Source organism: Anomaloglossus baeobatrachus, chromosome 1 (genome assembly GCF_048569485.1).
Source record: "Anomaloglossus baeobatrachus isolate aAnoBae1 chromosome 1, aAnoBae1.hap1, whole genome shotgun sequence".
In the NCBI taxonomy this organism is placed as follows: domain Eukaryota; kingdom Metazoa; phylum Chordata; class Amphibia; order Anura; family Aromobatidae; genus Anomaloglossus; species Anomaloglossus baeobatrachus.
In genome coordinates this window covers 125,252,253-125,272,408 of record NC_134353.1, presented here as the reverse complement: position 1 = coordinate 125,272,408, position 20,156 = coordinate 125,252,253, and the positions used below count along the sequence as shown (strand labels likewise).

The following is a 20,156-nucleotide window of genomic DNA, read 5'->3' as shown; positions in this document are numbered from 1 at the left end:
TTAAAAAATAACTGAAAATTGGAGCGTGCAATATGATTCGTCCCCTTTAAGTTAATACTTTGTAGCACCACTTATGCTGCGATTACAGCTGTGAATCGCTTGGGGTATGTGTCTATCAGTTTTGCACATCGAGAGACTGAAATTCTTGCCCATTCTTCCATTGCAAACAGCTGGAGCTGAGTGAGTTTGGATGGAGAGTGTTTGTGAACAGCAGTTTTCAGCTCTTTCCATAGATTCTCGATTGGATTCAGGTCTGGACTGTGACTTGGCCATTCTAACACCTGGATCCGTTTATTTGTGAAGCATTCCATTGTAGATTTTACTTTGTTTTGGAATCATTGTCTTGTTGGAAGACAAAGCACCGTCCCAGTCTCAGGTCTTTTACAGACTCCAACAGGTTTTCTTCAAGAATGGTCCTGTATTTGGCTCCATCCATCCGCCCATCAATTTTAACGATCTTCCCTGTCCCTGCTGAAGAAAAGCAGGCCCAAACCATGATGCTACCACCACCATGTTTGACAGTGGGGATGGTGTGTTCAGGGTGATGAGCTGTGTTGATTTTACGCCAAACATATCGTTTGCATTGTGCCCAAATAGTTCGATTTTGGTTTCATCTGACCAGAGCATCTTCTTCCATATGTTTGGTGTGTCTCCCAGGAGGCTTGTGGCAATCTTTAAATAACACTTTTTATGGATATCTTTGAGAAATGTCTTTCTTCTTGCCAGATTTTTGCAGTGTACGACTGATTGTTGTCCTATGGACAGACTCCTCCACCTCAGCTGTAGATATCTGCAGTTCATCCAGAGTGATCATGGGCCTCTTGGCTGCATCTCTGACCAGTCTTCTCCTTGTTTGAGATGAAAGTTTGGATAGACGGCTGGGTCTTGGTAGATTTGCAGTGGTATGATACTCCTTCCATTTTCAATATGATCACTTTCACAGTGCTCCTTGGGATGTTTAAAGTTTTGGAAATCTTTTTGTAACCAAATCGGGCTTTAAACTTCTCCACAACAGTATCACGGACCTGCCTGCTGTGTTCTTTGGTCTTCATGATGCTATCTGCGCTTTAAACAGAACACTGAGACGATCACAGAGCAGGTACATTTATACGGAGACTTGATTACACACAGGGGGCTTATATTTATCATTATCAGTCATTTAGGACACCATTGGATCATTCAGAGATCCACAATGAACCTTTGGAGTGAGTTTGCTGCACTGAAAGTAAAGCGGACGAATAATATTGCACGCCCCAATTTTCAGTTTATTCTTTTTACAAAAGTTTAAAGGGAACCTGTCATCAGAAATTTTGCACTAAACCTAAAAGATTCCCCCTCTGCAGCTCCTGGGCTGCATTCTAGCAAGGTTCCTGTTGTTCTTGTGCCCCCTTTCTGACCAAAATAAAGACTTTATAAAGTGGTACTTTTTTGTATTCAGATCTTGATAATGGTACACGGGGGCGGGCTCTCTGGTGTCCGTTAGTCTGCCTCCTGTCGCTTTAGGCCGTCCCCCATCGCGCAATTTCAAAGAGGTGACGTGAAGTAAGCTGGCCAGCCCTTGCGCAGAACGGTGGAGGCGGCGGTGGATGCAGCGGTGAAAGCGCAAGCACGAGATTATGGGCGGGTACTTGCTGATGAAAATCACAGCGCCGCCCATAGTCTCGCGCATGCGCCGTGCCACTCTCGAGGGACTGCAATGTGCACAGTGTGACCGCTGGTGACGTGTTGCGTATGCGCGAGATTATGGGCGGCGCTGTGACTTTCATCAGCAAGTACCCGCCCATAATCTCGTGCTCGCGCTTTCACCGCCGCCTCCACCGTTCTGCGCAAGCACTGGCCAGCTTACCTCACGTCACCTCTTTGAAACTGCACGATGGGGGACGGCCTAAAGCGACAGGAGGCAGACTAACGGACACCAGAGAGCCTGCCCCCGTGTACCATTATCAAGATCTGAATAAAAAAAGGTACCACTTTACAAAGTCTTTATTTTGGTCAGAAAGGGGGCACAAGAACAACAGGAACATTGCTAGAATGCAGCCCAGGAGCTGCAGAGGGGGAATCTTTTAGGTTTAGTGCAAATTTCTGATGACAGGTTCCCTTTAAAATAAGCAATACATTTCTTTTAACTTCACAATTGTGTCTCACTTGTTGTTGATTCTTCACCATAACATTCAAATTTTTATCTTTAATATTTGAAGCCTGAAATGTGGGAAAAGGTTGAAAAATTCAAGGTGGCCGAATACTTTCGCAAGGCACTGTATATCAGATCTGTTAAAGGGTTGTCCGACCATAACAAAACATTTACTTTGGATGTTATTGGCTTAAAAATAGTAAACTGAGGCATACACGTCCACAGTCATCACCGTTGATCCAGAGCAGGTCATTCTGGTGGTCTGCACCTGAAGCTATGACTTTAGATGACCGAACCCGAACACAGATTTTAAAAACAAAACAAAAAAAAGAGTTAAAGTGTCTTATGGGTGCAAACCACTCACGCGAGCATAGCTGTGCTTTCCGTACATTCGGTGCTTTGGGACGCCCGGTGCTTTGGGGACGCCCGGTGCTCGGCCCAGTGCAAGCATCTTGCAGTGTTTGAGTGGCTCTCATTAGGGGGGTAAAAACAGCGTAGTCAGCTGTAGTGTGCGCCAAACAAAAAACCACATAAAACAACAGGGAAAACCCCATCCACCCACCCCTGGAAGTGATCTGTTTATGGCTGGCTGCATGTGGGCTGAGACCCAAACTGCCCAATTAGTGACCTCCATTGGGGATCATGTCAAGTCTGGGTCCAAAACCGAACTTCCACAGGTCCGATCCTCTTTAGTTATGATATCACCATTCTTATGTCACAGGACCACTGTGGCTTGTGATTGTCTGCAGCAGTCAGATGACTAGAAAAGCACCTCATCAAAGAAATATCCAATGATGTAACATTCTGGTCAGAAGACCGCTGCAGGCAATCACAGCCCTCAGTGGGGTTCAATATGGATGGATACCATGTTTAATTGTAAGATTTCCTAAGTGTCATTGTAGGTAAATATCAGCAGTGCTTCTGTAACATGTAGAATGTTTGAGTGACAATAGGGTAAGGCTGCTTTCACACATCCGGTTTTTGCAGTGCGGCTCAATCCGGCTCAAAAACCTATGCAACGGATGCGGCGAAAAGAACGGATCCGTTGCATACGTTTTTCCATGCGGCCCTTCCGTTTTTTGACGGATGCGGCTTGATACTGAGCATGCGCAGTTTTTGCTACAAGACGCCGCATCCGGCGTCCATAGGCTTGCAGTGTAACCGGCGCAATGCGGTTTTTTGCCGCACAAAAAACGTGCCAGGCAACGTTCCATCCGGCCGCTGCATCGGCTAAATATGCCGCATCCGGCAAAAAACGGACGCAACGCAAAGCCATGCGGCACAATATGGCGCTAATGCAAGTCTATGCGGAAAAAACGCAACCGGCAGCAAAAAAAAACGTTTGCGTTTTTTATGCAAAGCGCCGTATTGTGCCACTCAGCAAAAACCGGATGTGTGAAAGCAGACTTATAGTATGGGACAGGAAGTCTACCACATTTGTAAATGTCTGTACAGCGCTTTGCTATGAAAAAGATTTGGCTGGCAATTTGTGAGCACGATCTTATCTCAGCAAATTATAAGACATACACAAAAGTAGAAGTATGGCTGTGCATTCTCAGATACTACGACCGATCCACGCAGCTGGTTATGAATCCCCTATTACCTCGATGGCTAGACCATATATAACAAGCTTCCCCCCCCCCCCATATTCACCTTTTGTGCCTCCCCTATTTCCTCATACACTGTAAGCTTACGAGCAGGGCCCTCACTCCTCCTGGTATTTTAATTTTGTTATTTGTATTGTCTCATATTGTCTGTACATGTCCCCTCTGTATTGTAAAGCGCTGCGGAATATGTTGGCGCTATAGAAATAAAAAAATATTATTATGATGATGTAGATTACACAGAGTACAGACTTGACATCAGTATACACTAGAGAGAAAATATCTAAAAATATATATATATATGTGTATACATACAGTGGAACCTTGGATTATGAGTATAATTGGTTCCAGGAGTGTGCTCTTAAACCAAGTTACTCTTATATCAAAGTGGATTTTCCCATAGGAAATAATTGAAATACAGACAATTCGTTCCACAACCCAGAAATATTTACTGTATTTATACAAACTTATTACAGTAATACAAAATAATGTCCTGTATTCATATACAATTATTGTTGGTGTGCAAGAGGTACAGTACAAGCAATGTGCTGTACTGGTTAGCAGAAAGAAAGCACGGTACTATATGCAGAAATGCAAATTGATAGCCATGCTATATAGTATATACTGTGCAATGGTATAATGTATACAGTACATATGTACAGAAAGTTACCTCCAGAGCACGGTGAAAGGACAGAACCGGATGTGTGCACGGTGAGGATTTGCTCTTATTGCAAAGCATTGCTCTTAAACCAAGTTACACATTTGTAAAAAGCTTTGCTTGTCTTGCAAAACGCTCTCAAACCAAGTTACTCTTAATCCAAGCTTCCGGTGTGTGTGTGTGTGTGTGTGTGTGTGTGTGTATATATGTGTGTATATATATATATATATATATATATATAAAATATTATTTTTAGAAAACTATGAATGTAAAGGTGCCAATGGTTGTGAATGGATTAATGGCATAATAATATACCAATGTATTTTAAAATGTAATTGTCCAGTCACCTGCTGTGGTACATTGTAGGTGGATAGTGGCCAAGTGAATCAATGGGACCCCAGTTCAACCGCTAATAGAATACAATATGAATTGCAGGAGCCATTCTTTATTTTTGTATTATATATTTGACAGTATTCCCCTGTGTTACTAATTGTTTTTTTATTCATTCTACATTGTGGCCTTCTAGCTGCCGTGTGGACATCGCTGCAAAGAAATCTGTCACCAAGGGGATTGTTTGGCACATTGCACCCAGAAAGTTAAACTGAGATGTCCGTGCCGTAGAATTAAAAAGGTGAGTGCTGTGAAATGGTCAGATAACGTGTCACAAAAAGCGACATAGACTATAGGATAACATGTAGATCACTTAAAACGAATCTGTCACTAGGTTTTTTTCTATCCCATCTGAGAGCAGCATAATGTAGACAGAGACCCTGATTCCAGCGATGTGTGTTACTGGGCTGTTTGCTCTCCTTTTGATAAAATCAAGGTTTTCTCTGCTACAGTTCTAGCAGATATACAGAGCTCATGAATATACTCGACTACCTGGCAGCATGATGATAGTGTGATGCATAGGGTAAATAGGTAAACGTGTGCATATAAAAAGGAAGTAAATGGAATGTGTGAGTTATTGCTCCAAGGTGTGAATGTATAGGAGTCTCACAAAGGGACAACTAAGCCAGTGCAGACAAGTGAGCAGACCAAGGTGCAGAATCAAATAACAGCCACACGTAACCATTATAATATGTTGATAGACCTGCAACTAACGCAGGGCAATACTTAAAATATGGATGTGCGCCAGGGATACCCAGGGGATTGTGACACGAATGCCAAATAGGGTTTAATTATCTATCTCTATAGCAGTCACTGCTTCTAAAAATATGCAAAAAAAGCTACAAAACCAGCAAATTTGTAATCATCTTTATACCTGTATTTTTATAGCGTTTTTTACTGACTTCATTGATGTCAATGGGTGAAAAAAGACACAAGAGTAAGCAACGTGTACACGACACGTCAGGATTAGAATTGCTTTGCTGGTATCAGGATTCTCTTCAGTTTCTGTGACAAATCTGCACTCAAACTCATAAAAAAGCGTCCTAGAAACACAACGTGTGAACATAGCCTTAATCTCTAACCTAACAAGTGTAAATAGTCATGAGTATCACGATCTTTAAACTGTTTTCCAGCACTTCTGTATCCTGAACAAGTAATCCGAGGTATTCTCCAAGTCTTTGTGGCTTGGTTCTGTGCCATAATGTACAAAACAAAATATCTAATGATGAGAACGGTATTAGACATCCATGGGAAAATGCAGGCTGTTCTCATTGAATGGCCAAATCAGGTTTACACATTGCGGACTCATCCCACACTAAACTATACTCACGTACAAAAGCGGAACTGTACTTCTCCAGATTCATCACCTTTTTATATAGTTATTTTTATTTTATTTCACAGTTGGACATGTGTTGGTTTAAGGAAAGCCATATATTGATGGATGAAAAAATATGTAATAACCCCTTCAGTAGTGGGGACCATATTTCTGTCACCACAGCTATGTTGTTTTTGTTTTGTTTTTATTTTAACATGATCTGCGATGATTTGATTATTTTATTATAAAGTACAGTATAGCAGTTTATTGTGAAATTGACCAACTCCTATGAACCACAGCTACAGGCTGGCCTCGTAGAAGAACCAAGACAAATCAAAAAGGACCATGGAGCCTCTGTTAGGAGTCTCGACACGGAAAATAGCCAGATATCCCTCCGGGAAGGACCTAGCCAAGAAGACCACCATAACCACCATATTAAGTGGCCCTTTTAGTCAATATTCAACTCTTGACGAGTTTAAGAATATGACCAGGAAAATGCCAAGGCCAGGTATCCATCCACAGACAGCTGATATCTGGCTATTTTCCGTGTCGAGACTCCTAACAGAGGCTCCACGGACCTTTTTGATTTGCATACTTCCCAGGGGGCAATACACTTAGGATTTCACTGTGTTGAGCGCCTTTGCTGGCTGCCGGCAGTGTTTTCTCTGGCTGGTCTCCCTGAGATTAGTGATTGTTTTGTCTTGCTGGTCTACTAGGCATTGCTCCCACCTAGCCAGAATCCTACTCCACACTGATGAGGGGCAACACCCCATCTGTGGATGGTTATCTGGCCTTGGCATTTCCCTTGTCAGATCCTTAAACTAGTCAAGAGTTAGATATTGACTAAAAGGGCCACTTAATATGGTGGTTATGGTGGTTTCCTAAAAAGAGTCACTCCTTGGCTAGGTCCTTCCTGGAGGGGATATCTGGCTATTTTCCATTTCGAGACTACTAACAGAGGCTCCACGGACCGTTTTGATTTGCATACTTCCCAGGGGTCAATGCACATAAGATTTCAGTGTTGAGCGCCCTCGTTGGCTGCCGGCAGTGTTTTCTCTGGTTGGTCTCCCCGAGATCAGTGATTGTTTTGTCTTGCTAGAAGAACCAAGACGGCAGCGACCTAATGAAGGCCCCCAGCTAAATGGTTAAAGTGAACCTGTCTGGTGCAATATGCACCCAGAACCACCAGCAGTTCTGGGTACATATTGCTAATCCCTGCCTAACTGGCCCTAGAATAGATAAACGGATGTTTAGAACAAGTATTTCTAAAGATCTTTTATCTTATTCTAAAGAGCACAGGGACTAGTCACAAGGGTGTTATATCCCCAGATTAGTCCTCCCTCTTACCATGTTAGTACGCCCACAGGGGTGTACTAACATGCTATTCAATGCAGCATCACCAGCGTTCACTGTGACTGCTCTTTTGATTGCCCAGCACTTCCGGTTAGAAGCGCAGTCACAGCGAACACAGGTACGCGCGTCACCGCTGGTGATGCTGAATTGAATAGCATGTTAGTACACCTCTGTGGGCGTGCTTAAATGCTAAAAGTGCGTACTGCCCCCTAGGTGAGTATTGTAAAGGTGTTTTTTACGTTATACAGCGCGGCCTGGGCTCTTATATACAGTATTCTGGACTGCTGTATATAAGGGCTGAGTGGTGGTGGTCGCAGGTCATAAGGGAAAAACCTGGTGACAGGTTCCCTTTAAACATATCTATTCTTAGGGCATAAAGGGTTTTAACCAGGTTTAGTAAGAATTTGCTTATGACATGGAAGTACTGCTGATGATGTAACTGTAGCCGTCTCTATATGTAATTCTCCGTTCCTGGGTGGTGGTGGTGGGGCCGTCTACTGACCCTTCCTTCTTTGATGAATTCTTGTCTGTATCCGTTTCATTGATCTGTGGTTCTGGTGAAAGCAGCTGCTTTGTTGTGGCATTCGTTTTGTGGATTATTGCTCTGACATAGACCTCCATTCACAGGATCAGAGCCTTTTATTGTACCTTTATCCACACTTTGAATCAAGAAATGAAAGCCAGATTTGCGCGCTCAGAAATCTTGTAGACTGTCAGATCTGCATATCAAGGAGATCTACCGCTCCCCCAGCGACACTGCAGAAATGCATACATTACCTATATACCCTACGGAGTTAGCTGAAATTCTGTGTTTTCTTTCTGAGAAGCTATCGTTTGTCTTTTTCTTTTTTTCAGTATAATCGTTATTATAATTTATGGCAATGTTATCTGTGCAGACATTGGAGCTGTGAATATTCTAGGTATGTGGCGTTTGTTACATAAACTGACCCTTATGAACTGTGGATCAATGAATTGTTTTGTTGTTTCCATCATAGGAGATACAATGTAACACTGCACGGGAAGCTCAGGTCTCTGTAGTGTGTGATTCGCTGTGCCTGCAAATACGGAAAAAAGCTGTCGAGGTAAATTCCTTTAATGTCGTTTTTGTTACATGAGCTGCACAGGGTAGGAGCTTTCTTAGGCGGGCTTTACACGTTGCGACATCGCTAGCATCGGCTAGCGATGCCGAGCGCGATAGCACCCGCCCCGTCGCACATGCGATATGTGGTGATTGCTGCCGTAACAAACATTATCTCTACGGCAGCGTCACACGCACATACCTGCTCGGCGACGTCGCTGTGACTGCCAAACTATCCCTCCTTCAAGGGGGAGGTGCGTTCGGCGTCACCACGACGTCACTAATCGGCCAGCCAATAGAAGCGGAGGGGCGGATATGAGCGGGACATAACATCCCGCCCATCTTCTCCCTTCCGCATTGCCGTCGGGACGCAGGTAAGGAGATGTTTGTCGCTCCTGCGGGTTTACACACAGTGATGTGTGCTGCTGCAGGAGCAACAAACAACATCGTACCTGCGGTCGCATCGACATTATGAAAATGAACGACGCTACACAGATCACCGATTTTCACTTTTGCGATTGTTTATCGGCGGATCTAGGATTTACAAGTTGCGATGTCGTTACCGGCGCCGGATGTGCATCACTAACGACGTGACCCCGACGATATTTCGGAAGCGATGTCGCAACGTGTAAAGCCCCCCTTAGACTGATGGACTTGAAGAGGTTGTCGTCTTTTAGGAAACCTTCTGCCATACCCTGAGATGGTAACAAAGAAACATTAATGAATAATATTTACCCTCTCTGGGTCTAGCACCGGGGTGCTGCAATGTTTCCGCATCTCTGTTATTGTTTGTCCATGTTACAGTATATTGAATTGTAAAATAAAGTGATTCAAAACTGCAACTAATTCCTTAAAAAAAAACAAAAAAAAACAGATCACATATGTCTAATTTTTAGTAGAGAAATAATAAAAAAAAGTTATTGCTTTTGGAAGAAGAGGAAGAAAAAATATAACCACAAAAAAAAATCATCTCCTGGCCATGAAGGAGTTAAAGTCCTATCCTATGCATAGCGATATCCCCTCCAGGTATCCGTTTGTTCCGATATTCCTGGCTCCCATATTGTTGTAGCATTCTTGCTGAAGGACTGACAAAAGCAACAGCTGTCCTGAATTATTCCTCCTCTATTATTCCTGACAGATGAAAGAAGAAGAAGAAAAAGCAGCAAATGAAGAAGAGAAGCGCAGACAGCAGGTAATATCCATCACAAAGCCCAATCTTCAGATGTGTGCGCACCGTGCTCTGTATAGCCACCATTCCAGCCTCAGACTAATATCACCACTACGGCCATGACTCTGAGATCTGCTTCAAATAGTATGTAATGTTTATGGGGGGGAATCGGCAAGAGCGGGAACAAATGGTCACCCAGGGAAAGGCTGGAGCACATGAAATGCACATTTTAATACCAGAGGAGAAACTTTAATAAGTACACTCATTTTGAAATTGATTTTTACAATAAGTACACTAGCCTCATCAGGTATAAGAGATCTCATGAAATAGCTGCAGTTTATGAGATTTGGTGGCAGGTTCACTTTAAATCTGCATAGGACTAGAGAAAACCTGGTCCACATTCCCCCAGAAAAGTCGCTGCATTCATTTTTATTGTACATCAATTTAGTGGCTGCGTCCTTTATCTGCTACCAAATGCACAGTTAGGGGTACTTTACACGCTGCGACATCGCTGCCGATATATCGTCGGGGTCACGTCGTTAGTGACGCACATCCGGTGCCGGTAACAACATCGCAGCGTGTAACTCAAATGAGCGATGATCAACGAGCGCAAAAACGTGCAAAATCGTTGCTCGTTGACGTGTCGTTCATTTCCATAATATCGGTGCTGCTGCAGGTACAATGTTGTTTGTCGTTCCTGCGGCAGCACACATCGCTGTGTGTGACGCCACTGGAACGACAAACATCTCCTTACCTCCGTCCACCGGAAAAGCGGGAAGGAAGGAGGAGGCGGGATGTTCCGGCCGCTCATCTCCTCCCCTCCTTTTCTATTGGGCGGCGGTTCAGTGACGCTGGTGTGACGTCGCTGTGACGCTGAACGAACCGCCCCCTTAGAAAGGAGGCGGTTCACCGGTCACAACGACGTCGCAGAGCAGATATGTGTGTGTGACGCTGCCGTAGCGATAATGTTCGCTACGGCAGCGATCACCACATATCGGCCATGTGACGGGGGGCGGGTGCAATTGCGCTCGACATCGCCAGCAAATGCGATGTTGCAGCGTGTAAAGCACCACTTAGTCCTCAAGCTTTAACTGTTCTGATGTCCCCTGGTGATATAGGAGGGCACTGCTATTAGGGGACGGGTTATCCCCCTTATCCGAGCTCTTCAGCCTTGTCGTGTGAGATCTCTTTTTCCACCATAACACCCCCGTGGATTTCTATCACATACTACACATTTATGTCTAGTCTGCTTCAAATCAGGGGCCATCTGGATCTTTATACTCCCTGCTTGGAGGAAGTGTTTGTTACAAATCCGATGATCCCACACAACAGTATGGCCTGATAAAGGGGCCCCGGCCGTGCACCTTCCTGCGCAGGCTGTTGTTTGAGCCCTATATTTTGTGTATTCGTATCCCTTGGGCTCCGTTGATCCAGCCAAAAAGGTGTCAGTGTTAAATTGTATACATCACTCCATTGCTATTGGAATGGGTACTCGGATGGACATTTTGGTCCACAACTTAGACCTTCATCAGACCTCAGCAGGTTGTTTGTCAGGTAAGGAGATAGGGCTTAGCTTTAATGCTTGTAGGTAAAAGCTGACCTAGGTGGCACGTGGAGATGGGAGGATTCCCTGGTGCAATGGCGCCAGGTTTTACCTACTGCCATTTAAGCTAATCCATATCTCCATTCCTGACATTACATGACATACATCCTGCTGAGGACTGATGAAGATCTGAGTTATAGACCAAAATGTCCAAAAGAGTGTCCCTTTTTCCTCTGTCAAGGTGGTGTATATTATATAGATTTTTGGCTTTCAAAAGCATAGTGGTAGTTTCCTATGCAGACACATCCAGTGCCTTCATTGTGCAGCGCTGCGTCATTTCAACCGCTGTATTCATCCCAAATTTTGCCTCTTCAACTTAGTAAATTTTGCAAGTACACTACTTTGCAAAATCTTTATATTTTGGGAATAGTATGCAACTTTTTACACTAAAGTGGGCCAGATTCAGCAGGAAGGGACAGGGTCTCCCTCTGATTTACCATCACTTACACAAGATATCAGAAGTACAGCAATAATCCATTATCCCTTTTTGCATTGGACTCCAGCATAAAATGGGTTTTGCTCTCCTCTCCTTTGTCCAGAGGAGAGCTTTCAATTCGGGAAGGGAAAGCCCATAGGAGCAGTACATGTTGGAAATTGAGAGAAAGGAAGTTCCAGCTCTGGTAGGGCTGGCAGAATGCTGATTAAGAGGAACACCCTATTAAAAAAAAAAAAAAGTTGAGGATTGAGAGTTCCTGGAGATAATAGACTGGTATCTGCATCAAAAGAAATTTAAAGGATTGATGTTTTTTTACTGTCCTTTAAAATTTAACACAGGCGGTCCATAATTTAAAAAAAAAAAAGAAAGAAAAGATGCCCCCTCCCTAATGTTGGACCACAACGGACCTGATCACTGAGGCCACTGATTGGCCGCAGGTTCGGGTGACTGGTTGTCTGGAGTCATCACTTCGCACCACTGGTGTGGTGGAGACCCCTGGAGCTGGGAACCAATCCAGTGGACAGAATGGCTTTTTATTTCTTCAATTACAAATTCGTCCTCCCTTTGCTGGGTTTTAAACAAAAACAGAAAACTTTTTTAAGTTGTTGTGCGGCAGGGGAGCAGCACGGATCAGCACAGCTTTCCTTGTCTGCAGGTTTTGCGTAAAAAGACAAGAACATTTATTATGAAGAACGGCTACAAGGAAGAATTAGAGATCTCTGATTTATTCCTCGGTAATGCCATGGTTGTATAATAATGATGTAATAAAATATTCAGAGCTACATCTGATCCTGCGTCTTCTAATCGCGGTCTGAGCCCCAGAACATGATTGTATTTAAAACAGGTGTCTCCTGTATCAGGAATGCAAAAACAAACGCGAGCGCGCGTCACGGGCTAAATCATCACTTGTATGAATCTGGATCTGGCGATGCGCTGTCCTGAGCCTTACATCTGCTGTAAGCCATATTTTCTCTTCATTCTTATCTTCTCCAGATAAAAAAAAAAATCAATCCCTCTTCCAGATTGCAGAAAACCAAATGTTGTGTAACCGAAAACATATTTCCCTAGAGTTGTTTGCTTTGTTTTTAGGTCGTTAATGTTGAAGGATCACTAGACTTTGTACAACGTGTGTCCTCCATCCTTATAATTTACATTAAGGAAAGCTTTCTTATCTATTGCTTCTCAGGAGGTTTCCTGTGGCCAGTAGTATGCGCCTTGAGCCTACGTGGCAATTAAACAGTGGCTCAATTTAACCACGGTTGCCACCTGTGAACCAAAGACCAATGCTCTGACCAAATGACAAGGAAGAAAGAACGTACTGTCCAATGCTTAAATGCACCAACTCCCCCCACGTCCCCTGCTGTGTCCTAGCGGCCACATTTTTTATCCTAAATAAAGATATTTTTATGGTGGCTCACATAAAACTGGCTATTTTTGTGTGCTAAGTATCTCATTTTTTACATGTTTTCCATAGCAGTACTGCAAGTCTATGTGCCTATATTCATTGCTCCACATATCTTAGCACTGCCGTGTGCAACTGTCCCCTTTTTGTTACTGGGAACCATCACTGTTATGCCCTGGTATCGATTTAAAGGGAAGTTGTCAGGTCCCCTATGCTCTCCAACCTAGCAGCATTGTAACTTGTATGGTCAAATACCCTCCTTAGCCAGCCCTGTATAACGCAATTCACTAATATGAATGTTTAAAAAAAAACAACTACTTATAACCCTCACTGTCCCTATGCTAATTAGGCCTGTGACTACTCAATGAGTTGTTAGATCCTCTGTGTAGTTGGCCCTTTTCCCATATTATTACTCCCCTGTCTGAGTAATAACATGATTTCCATGAGCCAACGTCATCACTAGCTCCTGGAAATCTTGCGCATGCGCGGGCTCATTTAAGCAGCGCCAGTGTGCCTTTGAAGTCTGGTGTACGCTTCCCGACTTCATTAGATGCACTGCGCATGACTGGAAGGTCAGAAGATATATCCATGACCCATCTTCTGAACGTTTAGTCATGCGCAGTGTGCCCAATGAAGTCGTGAAGCGTACACCCGGCTTCAAAGGCGCACTGAGCCCGCGCATGCGCAAGCTTTCCAGGAACTGGTGATGACATTGGCTCCTGGAAATTATGTTCTCGCGCCCACAGGAAAATAGCGTGAAAAAGGGCCGACTAGTCAGGGGAACAAACGTTCCTGCGACTAGTTACAGGCCAAATTATCATAGGGAAAGTGAGCTTTATATTTTTTTAAACATTCTTATTAGTGAATAGCGTTATACAGGGCTGGTGGGAGGGAATTCAGGCATATAGGTATCAATGATGCTAGGTTGGACGGCATAGGGGATCTGCCAGGTAACCTTTAAAGATTTGTTCTCAAGCTGACCAATACTGGAACTTTATACTACTAAGCAGAGCCCCAAAACAGTGTTTACACCTTTCCAATAGTGTGACCCCAGCAGTAAAGAATGAATTCCTGTAATTGTATTTTGTCCTGTTTATAGGCTGAACTTGAAGCTTTTGAGAATCGCCTGAAAGGAAAGAAGAGGAAGAACAGAAAGAAAGAAGAAGTGGAAATCCAGCCATCTGTATGGCAGAAATACAGGAATTATATAATAATGCCTGTGTGTGTTGTCGCTCTGGCCATGTTCACACTGTACCTTGCTCAAATCAATATTTGACAAGCCAAGATCTATAATTCTGAGCGATGTATGGGAATACTATGCTGTCTGTATAAACATTTGCACAATGTAAAATTAAAATGTTGAAAAAGTGTATAATTACCGACAAATCTATTCAGTCTAATGCATTAGTCTGCCAATAGCTCAATCCCTATTACTCCCCTTCTAAAATATTACTAATCATATAACCACGCAATACGTACTGTACAGCTTTTATATCTGTTTTGTGTCTTCAATTTTCCATAGAAAATGCATAGTTATGTAAAAACTATTTAAATCACTTAAAATATTCTTTGTTGTCCCAGGCCGTATGTGTCAATCATTGGTTCATACAGACCAACCAGAGCTTGGACTGCTGTGCCCATCATTTTCTGCTCTGACAGAGATATGTTTATTTCCTTTTGTTTTTTTGCTTAGTTTTGCATCTTTTTGTATTTCTATAAAACTAACATTTTAGTTATGCTATAGAAATGACAAAATCCTAGTATATATTTAGAGAATATATTGCCTGGTGTTTAGGATCCATTTAAGGAATAATGCTGCCCAAAGTCTAAAAATCCGGGCATCACCCCAGTATCGCACTGTCTCTAGATAAAACTCATAAGGGTCCAGGAAGGAGAGATATGGAACTATTTGGTGGGATATCCTCCTCTGGGATAAGCAGACATAAGCTGTTTGGTGGGATTCTTCCGGGATAAACCAGTATCAGCCTTGTGGGATATTCCGCCCCACCCCTGTGCAATAAGCAAGGAAGAGCTTTTTGGTGAGATCCTCCCCCTGATATAAGGAGAGAAGAACTGTTTGGTGGAATCCTTTCCCTGATATAAGCAGAGATGACCTGTTTGGTGGGATACTCCCCCTTGGATAAGAAGAGCGGAGTTGTTTGGTGGGATCCTTTCCCTGATATAAGCATAGATGAGCTGTTTGGTAGTATCCTTCCACTAATATAAGCAGAGTTGAGCTTTTTGGTGGGATCATCCCCTTGGGATAAGCAGAGAAGAGCTTTTTTGGGGGATAAGCCCCCTGATATAAGAAGAGAATAACTGTTTGGTGGGATCCTCCTTTTGGGATAAGCAGAGATGAGCTGTTTGTGGGATCCTCCCATTGGGATAAGCAGAGAGGAGCTGTTTGGTGGGATACTCGCCCTTGGATAAGAAGAGCAGAGTTGTTTGGTAGGATCCTCTCCCTGATTATAAGCAGAGATGACCCGTTTGGTAGGATCCTCCCCTTGGGATAAGCAGAGAAGAGCTTTTTGGTGTGATAATCTCCCTGATATAAGGAGAGAAGAGCTGTTTGGTAGGATCCTCCCTTTGGGATAAGCAGAGATGAGCTGTTTGGTGGGATCCTCCCTTTGGGATAAGCAGAGATGAGCTGTTTCGTGGGATACTCCCCCTGATATAAGCAGAGATGAGCTGTTTGGTGGGATCCTTCCCCTGATATAAGCAGAGATGAGCTGTTTGGTGGGATCCTCCCATTGGGATAAGCAGAGAAATGCTTTTTGGTGGCATCCTCTCCCCTGGGATAAACAGAGATGAACTGTTTGGTGGGATGCTCCCCCTGATATAAGCAGAGCTGAACCATTAAGTGGGATCCTCCCCCTAGGATAATCAGAGATGAGCTTTTGGTGGGATCCTCACCCTTGGATAAGAAGAGCAGAGTTGTTTGGTAGGATCCTCTCTCTGATATAAGCAGAGATGAGCTGTTTGGTGGGATCCTTCCCCTGATATAAGCAGAGATGAGCTGTTTGGTGGGATCCTCCCATTGGGATAAGCAGAGAAATGCTTTTTGGTGGCATCCTCTCCCTGGGATAAACAGAGATGAACTGTTTGTTGGGATGTTCCCCCTGATATAAGCAGAGCTGAACCGTTTGGTGGGATCCTCCCTCTATGATGAGCAGAGATGAGCTGTTTGTTTGGATCATCTTCCTTGGATAAGCAGAGATGAGCTGTTTCGTGGGATACTCCCCCTGATATAAGCAGAGATGAGCTGTTTGGTAGGATCCTCCCTTTGGGATAAACAGAGATGAACTGGTGGGATTCTCCCCCTGATATAAGCAGAGCTGCACCATTAAGTGGGATCCTCCCCCTAGGATGATCAGAGATGAGCTTTTGGTGGGATCCTCACCCTTGGATAAGAAGAGCAGAGTTGTTTGGTAGGATCCTCTCTCTGATATAAGCAGAGATGAGCTGTTTGGTGGCATCCTCTCCCTGGGAAAAACAGAGATGAACTGTTTGTTGGGATGTTCCCCCTGATATAAGCAGAGCTGAACCGTTTGGTGGGATCCTCCCTATGTGATAAGCAGAGATGAGCTGTTTGTTTGGATCATCTTCCTTGGATAAGCAGAGATGAGCTTTGGGTGGGATTCTCCCCCTGATATACGCAAAGAAGAGCTATTTGGTGGGATCCTCTCCTGGCACTTAGTAGTGTGTTATGGTGGTAGCAATGGGATGGAAGAAAGTAGAGTTGTCATAATCAAGTCATGTCCATTAATACTAATATGAACTAATAAGTATGCATACCTTCATTAGCATAAAAAGCTGTGAAATAGGCCAATTTCATCGAAGCATCACTGGTGCTTTTTTGTTATTTCTGATGATTGGACCAACAGAATTTTCAGCCACATTATGCTTGTCAGAAATTGGTTGTAGCGTTGTATACTATGTACCTGCACCCATTAGCTACAAACCATTGTATATAATTACCCCTGATATTCTTGGTGATAAGAAATCTATGTGCAAGTACCCACCACATTCTGCTGCATCATTGTGCCCATCTCAGGGGATTAAAATCTGAATTACACCCCCGTTTATGTCATATTGACATGTAATGGAGCGTTATAAGTGGGGCCTTTACTCATGCACTTCTAGAACACCAGTACTAGAGAAACGCTGATCTCAGTATATAGCATTTAGGGCATTATTTCTTTGTATATCTAGCTTACATTTTATGTTTTTGGGTCTCCATGCAAAAATAAAAAATATCTGTTAAGGAGTCCCCCAACTTACAAATGTTGTCTAGTAGTGATCTGTCAGAATCCAGGGTCTGGCATGCGACAAAAGCCAAATTCTCTGTGGTTCTCAGAATTCTGGCAGATCTAGTTCGGTTAGAACTTAAAAAATGTTTAACGTTAGTGACAGGGTTTTAGATACAGAGAGCTGGTACGTACTTGTGTTGGGTGCCCAGCTGGCGCCAACAAGCTACTCGGCACTGGTGAGGATGCCAAGATCGAGGGATAGGGTGGAAAACTGAAAGATTTCTCCGGCTGAAGAAAAGTGTAATGCGCTCCTGAGTGTTTGAGTTTGCACTTTTGTAGGGGATGCACCTGGAATAACATCCTGGCAGGGAATTTACATGCAATTATGGTAAAATGCCGTGCGGCAGGAATGAGGGATTAATATGCTGCAAGTTTCAGTTTCAGCTGCTTAACGCTTTTAGTTGAATGTATAGTTTACTATTGTTAGAAACCCAGTATAAATATGGATGTATATTGTAGTCTGGTATGATTTTGTCCTCTGGTTCTCATTATGTTGGCACCTTCTGCATGTTTGACATTCTTACCTATTCTGCAGCTGTTTATAAAAATAAAACATCTATGAGATAGCGGCAGACATTCTGTGCCAGAATCACACACTGTTCGTCATATCTTCGTACACTTATGCGATGTGTGGGTGACTGGAATGCCCCAGTTTTCTGTAAACTTTGATTCTTTGTAATAAAATACTGCTCTCCTGTTATATTGTGCCTGGTCTATTTATGTTACCGCTAAAGGAAAGTCTTGAATATGCACAGAGCATCATGAATAATCCAACTTTATCCTCAGTCCTGAAAGTCAAGATGACTAGTATAAAATAATCAATACTCACCCTCACTGATCTCCGGCACCTTCCATTCTAATGCCTACCCAGTCCCCACCGGGCTCTGCTCAAATTTCCAGTCCTAACACATCGCAAATGGCCAAGAAACAACTCTCAAGAAAGTTAAGGGCACTTTACACGCTGCAATATCGATATCGCTAGCGAGCGTACCCACCCCCGTCGATTGCATCGCTGCCCATGGTGCACAACATTGCTTACACTTGTCACACGGATTTACCTTCCCTGCGACGTCGCTCTGGCCGGCAAACCGCCTCCTTTTTAAGGGGGCGGTTCGTGCGACGTCACAGCGACATCACACGGCAGCCATCCAATAGAAGCGGAGGGGCAGAGATGAGAGGGCGGAATATCCCGCCCATCTCCTTCCTTACTCATTGCCGGTGGACGCAGGTAAGGAGATGGTCATTGTTCCTGCGGTGTCACACACAGCGATGTGTGGTGCCGCAGGAACGACGAACAACCAGTGGCATGCACCACCAACGAGATTATGAAAGTGAGCGATGTGTCAACGATCAACGATTTTTGACGTTTTTGTGATCGTTGATCGTCGCTCCTAGGTGTCACACGCTACAATGTCATAAACGACGCCGGATGTGCGTCACTAACGACGTGACCCCGACGATATATCGTTACCAATGTCGCAGCGTGTAAAGCACCCTTTACTGTGTGATCATATTGGACTGGAAATAGAGGCAAAAGCTGCAGGTTATCAGTATGGGTTCCTTTAAAAAAAAAAAAAAAAATATATATATATATATATATATATATATATATATATATATATATATACACATATACACATACACAGCTTTGGCAAAAATTAAGAGACCACTGCAAAATTGTCAGTTTTTCTGTTTATAGGTATATTTTTGAGTAAAGTGTAAATTTCTCTTTTATTCTATAAACTACTGACAACGTCTCAGAATTTCCAAGCAATACATTTTTTTATTTATTTTCTTAAAATAAGAAATGGTCAAAATAGCAAAAAAACATGCATTGCTTTCAGACACCTCAAATAATACAAAGAAAACAAATTCATAATCATTTAGAAACAACAATACTAATAATGTTTTAACTCAGAAAGAGTTAAGAAATCAGTATTTTGTGGAATAACCATGATTTTTAATCACAGCTTTCATGCGTCTTGGCATGCTTCTCACCAGTCTTTCACACTGTTTTTGGGTGACCTTATGCCACTCCCGGTGCAAAAATGTAAGCAGCTCTTTTGTTAGATGACTTGTGACTATCCATCTTCCTCTTGATTACATTCCAGGGGTTTTCAATGGGGGTCAGGTCAGGTCAGGATTGGGCTGGCTATGACAGGGTTTTGATGTGGTGGTCCTTCATCCACACATTGATTGGCCTAGTTGTGTGGCATAGCGCATTGTACTGCTGGAAAAACTAGTCCTGAGCAGAAGGAAGCAACTGTTTTTCCAGGATAACCTTGTATGCTTGATTAATACATCCTTCACAAAGTTTAATGTGCCCAATTCCTGCCCAATTTCCAGAGTAGGGTAATCTTCTCAACCCTCAATCGCTTTAACCTCTGCAGCAATGTTATCAACAATCATATGTCTATTTTGAAAAGGCAACCTCTGGATATCGTGTGGAGCACGTGCACTCAACTTCTTTGACTATGACGAGGCTTTTTCTGAGTGGAACCTGTCTTGTTAAACCATTGTATGGTCTTGTAGCTCAGATTCAGGGTGTTGGCAAGCATATAGTTTAGGCCATTTTTATGTATACTAACAATTATTTTTTTCAGATCCTCAGAGAATTCTTTGCCATGAGGTGCCATATTGAGCGTCCAGTGACCAGAATGAGAGAGTGTGTGAGCGATAACACCAAATGTAATACACCTGTTCCTTAT

At 43.2% G+C, this 20,156-nt stretch overlaps 1 protein-coding gene across 1 annotated transcript in view; it reads left to right on the top strand.

Annotated features, from left to right (window-relative positions):
* NFXL1 (nuclear transcription factor, X-box binding like 1) overlaps nt 1–18,140 on the top strand; it is a 187,731-nt gene extending 169,591 nt beyond the window's left edge. Inside the window, exons 20-23 of the mRNA XM_075347016.1 lie at nt 4,920–5,024; nt 8,447–8,533; nt 9,668–9,721; nt 14,238–18,140. Coding sequence (XP_075203131.1) covers nt 4,920–5,024; nt 8,447–8,533; nt 9,668–9,721; nt 14,238–14,414 — 423 coding nt within the window. The 3' untranslated portion in view covers nt 14,415–18,140. The remainder of the gene's footprint in view (nt 1–4,919; nt 5,025–8,446; nt 8,534–9,667; nt 9,722–14,237) is intronic.
* Nucleotides 18,141–20,156: the final 2,016 nt, after the last annotated feature.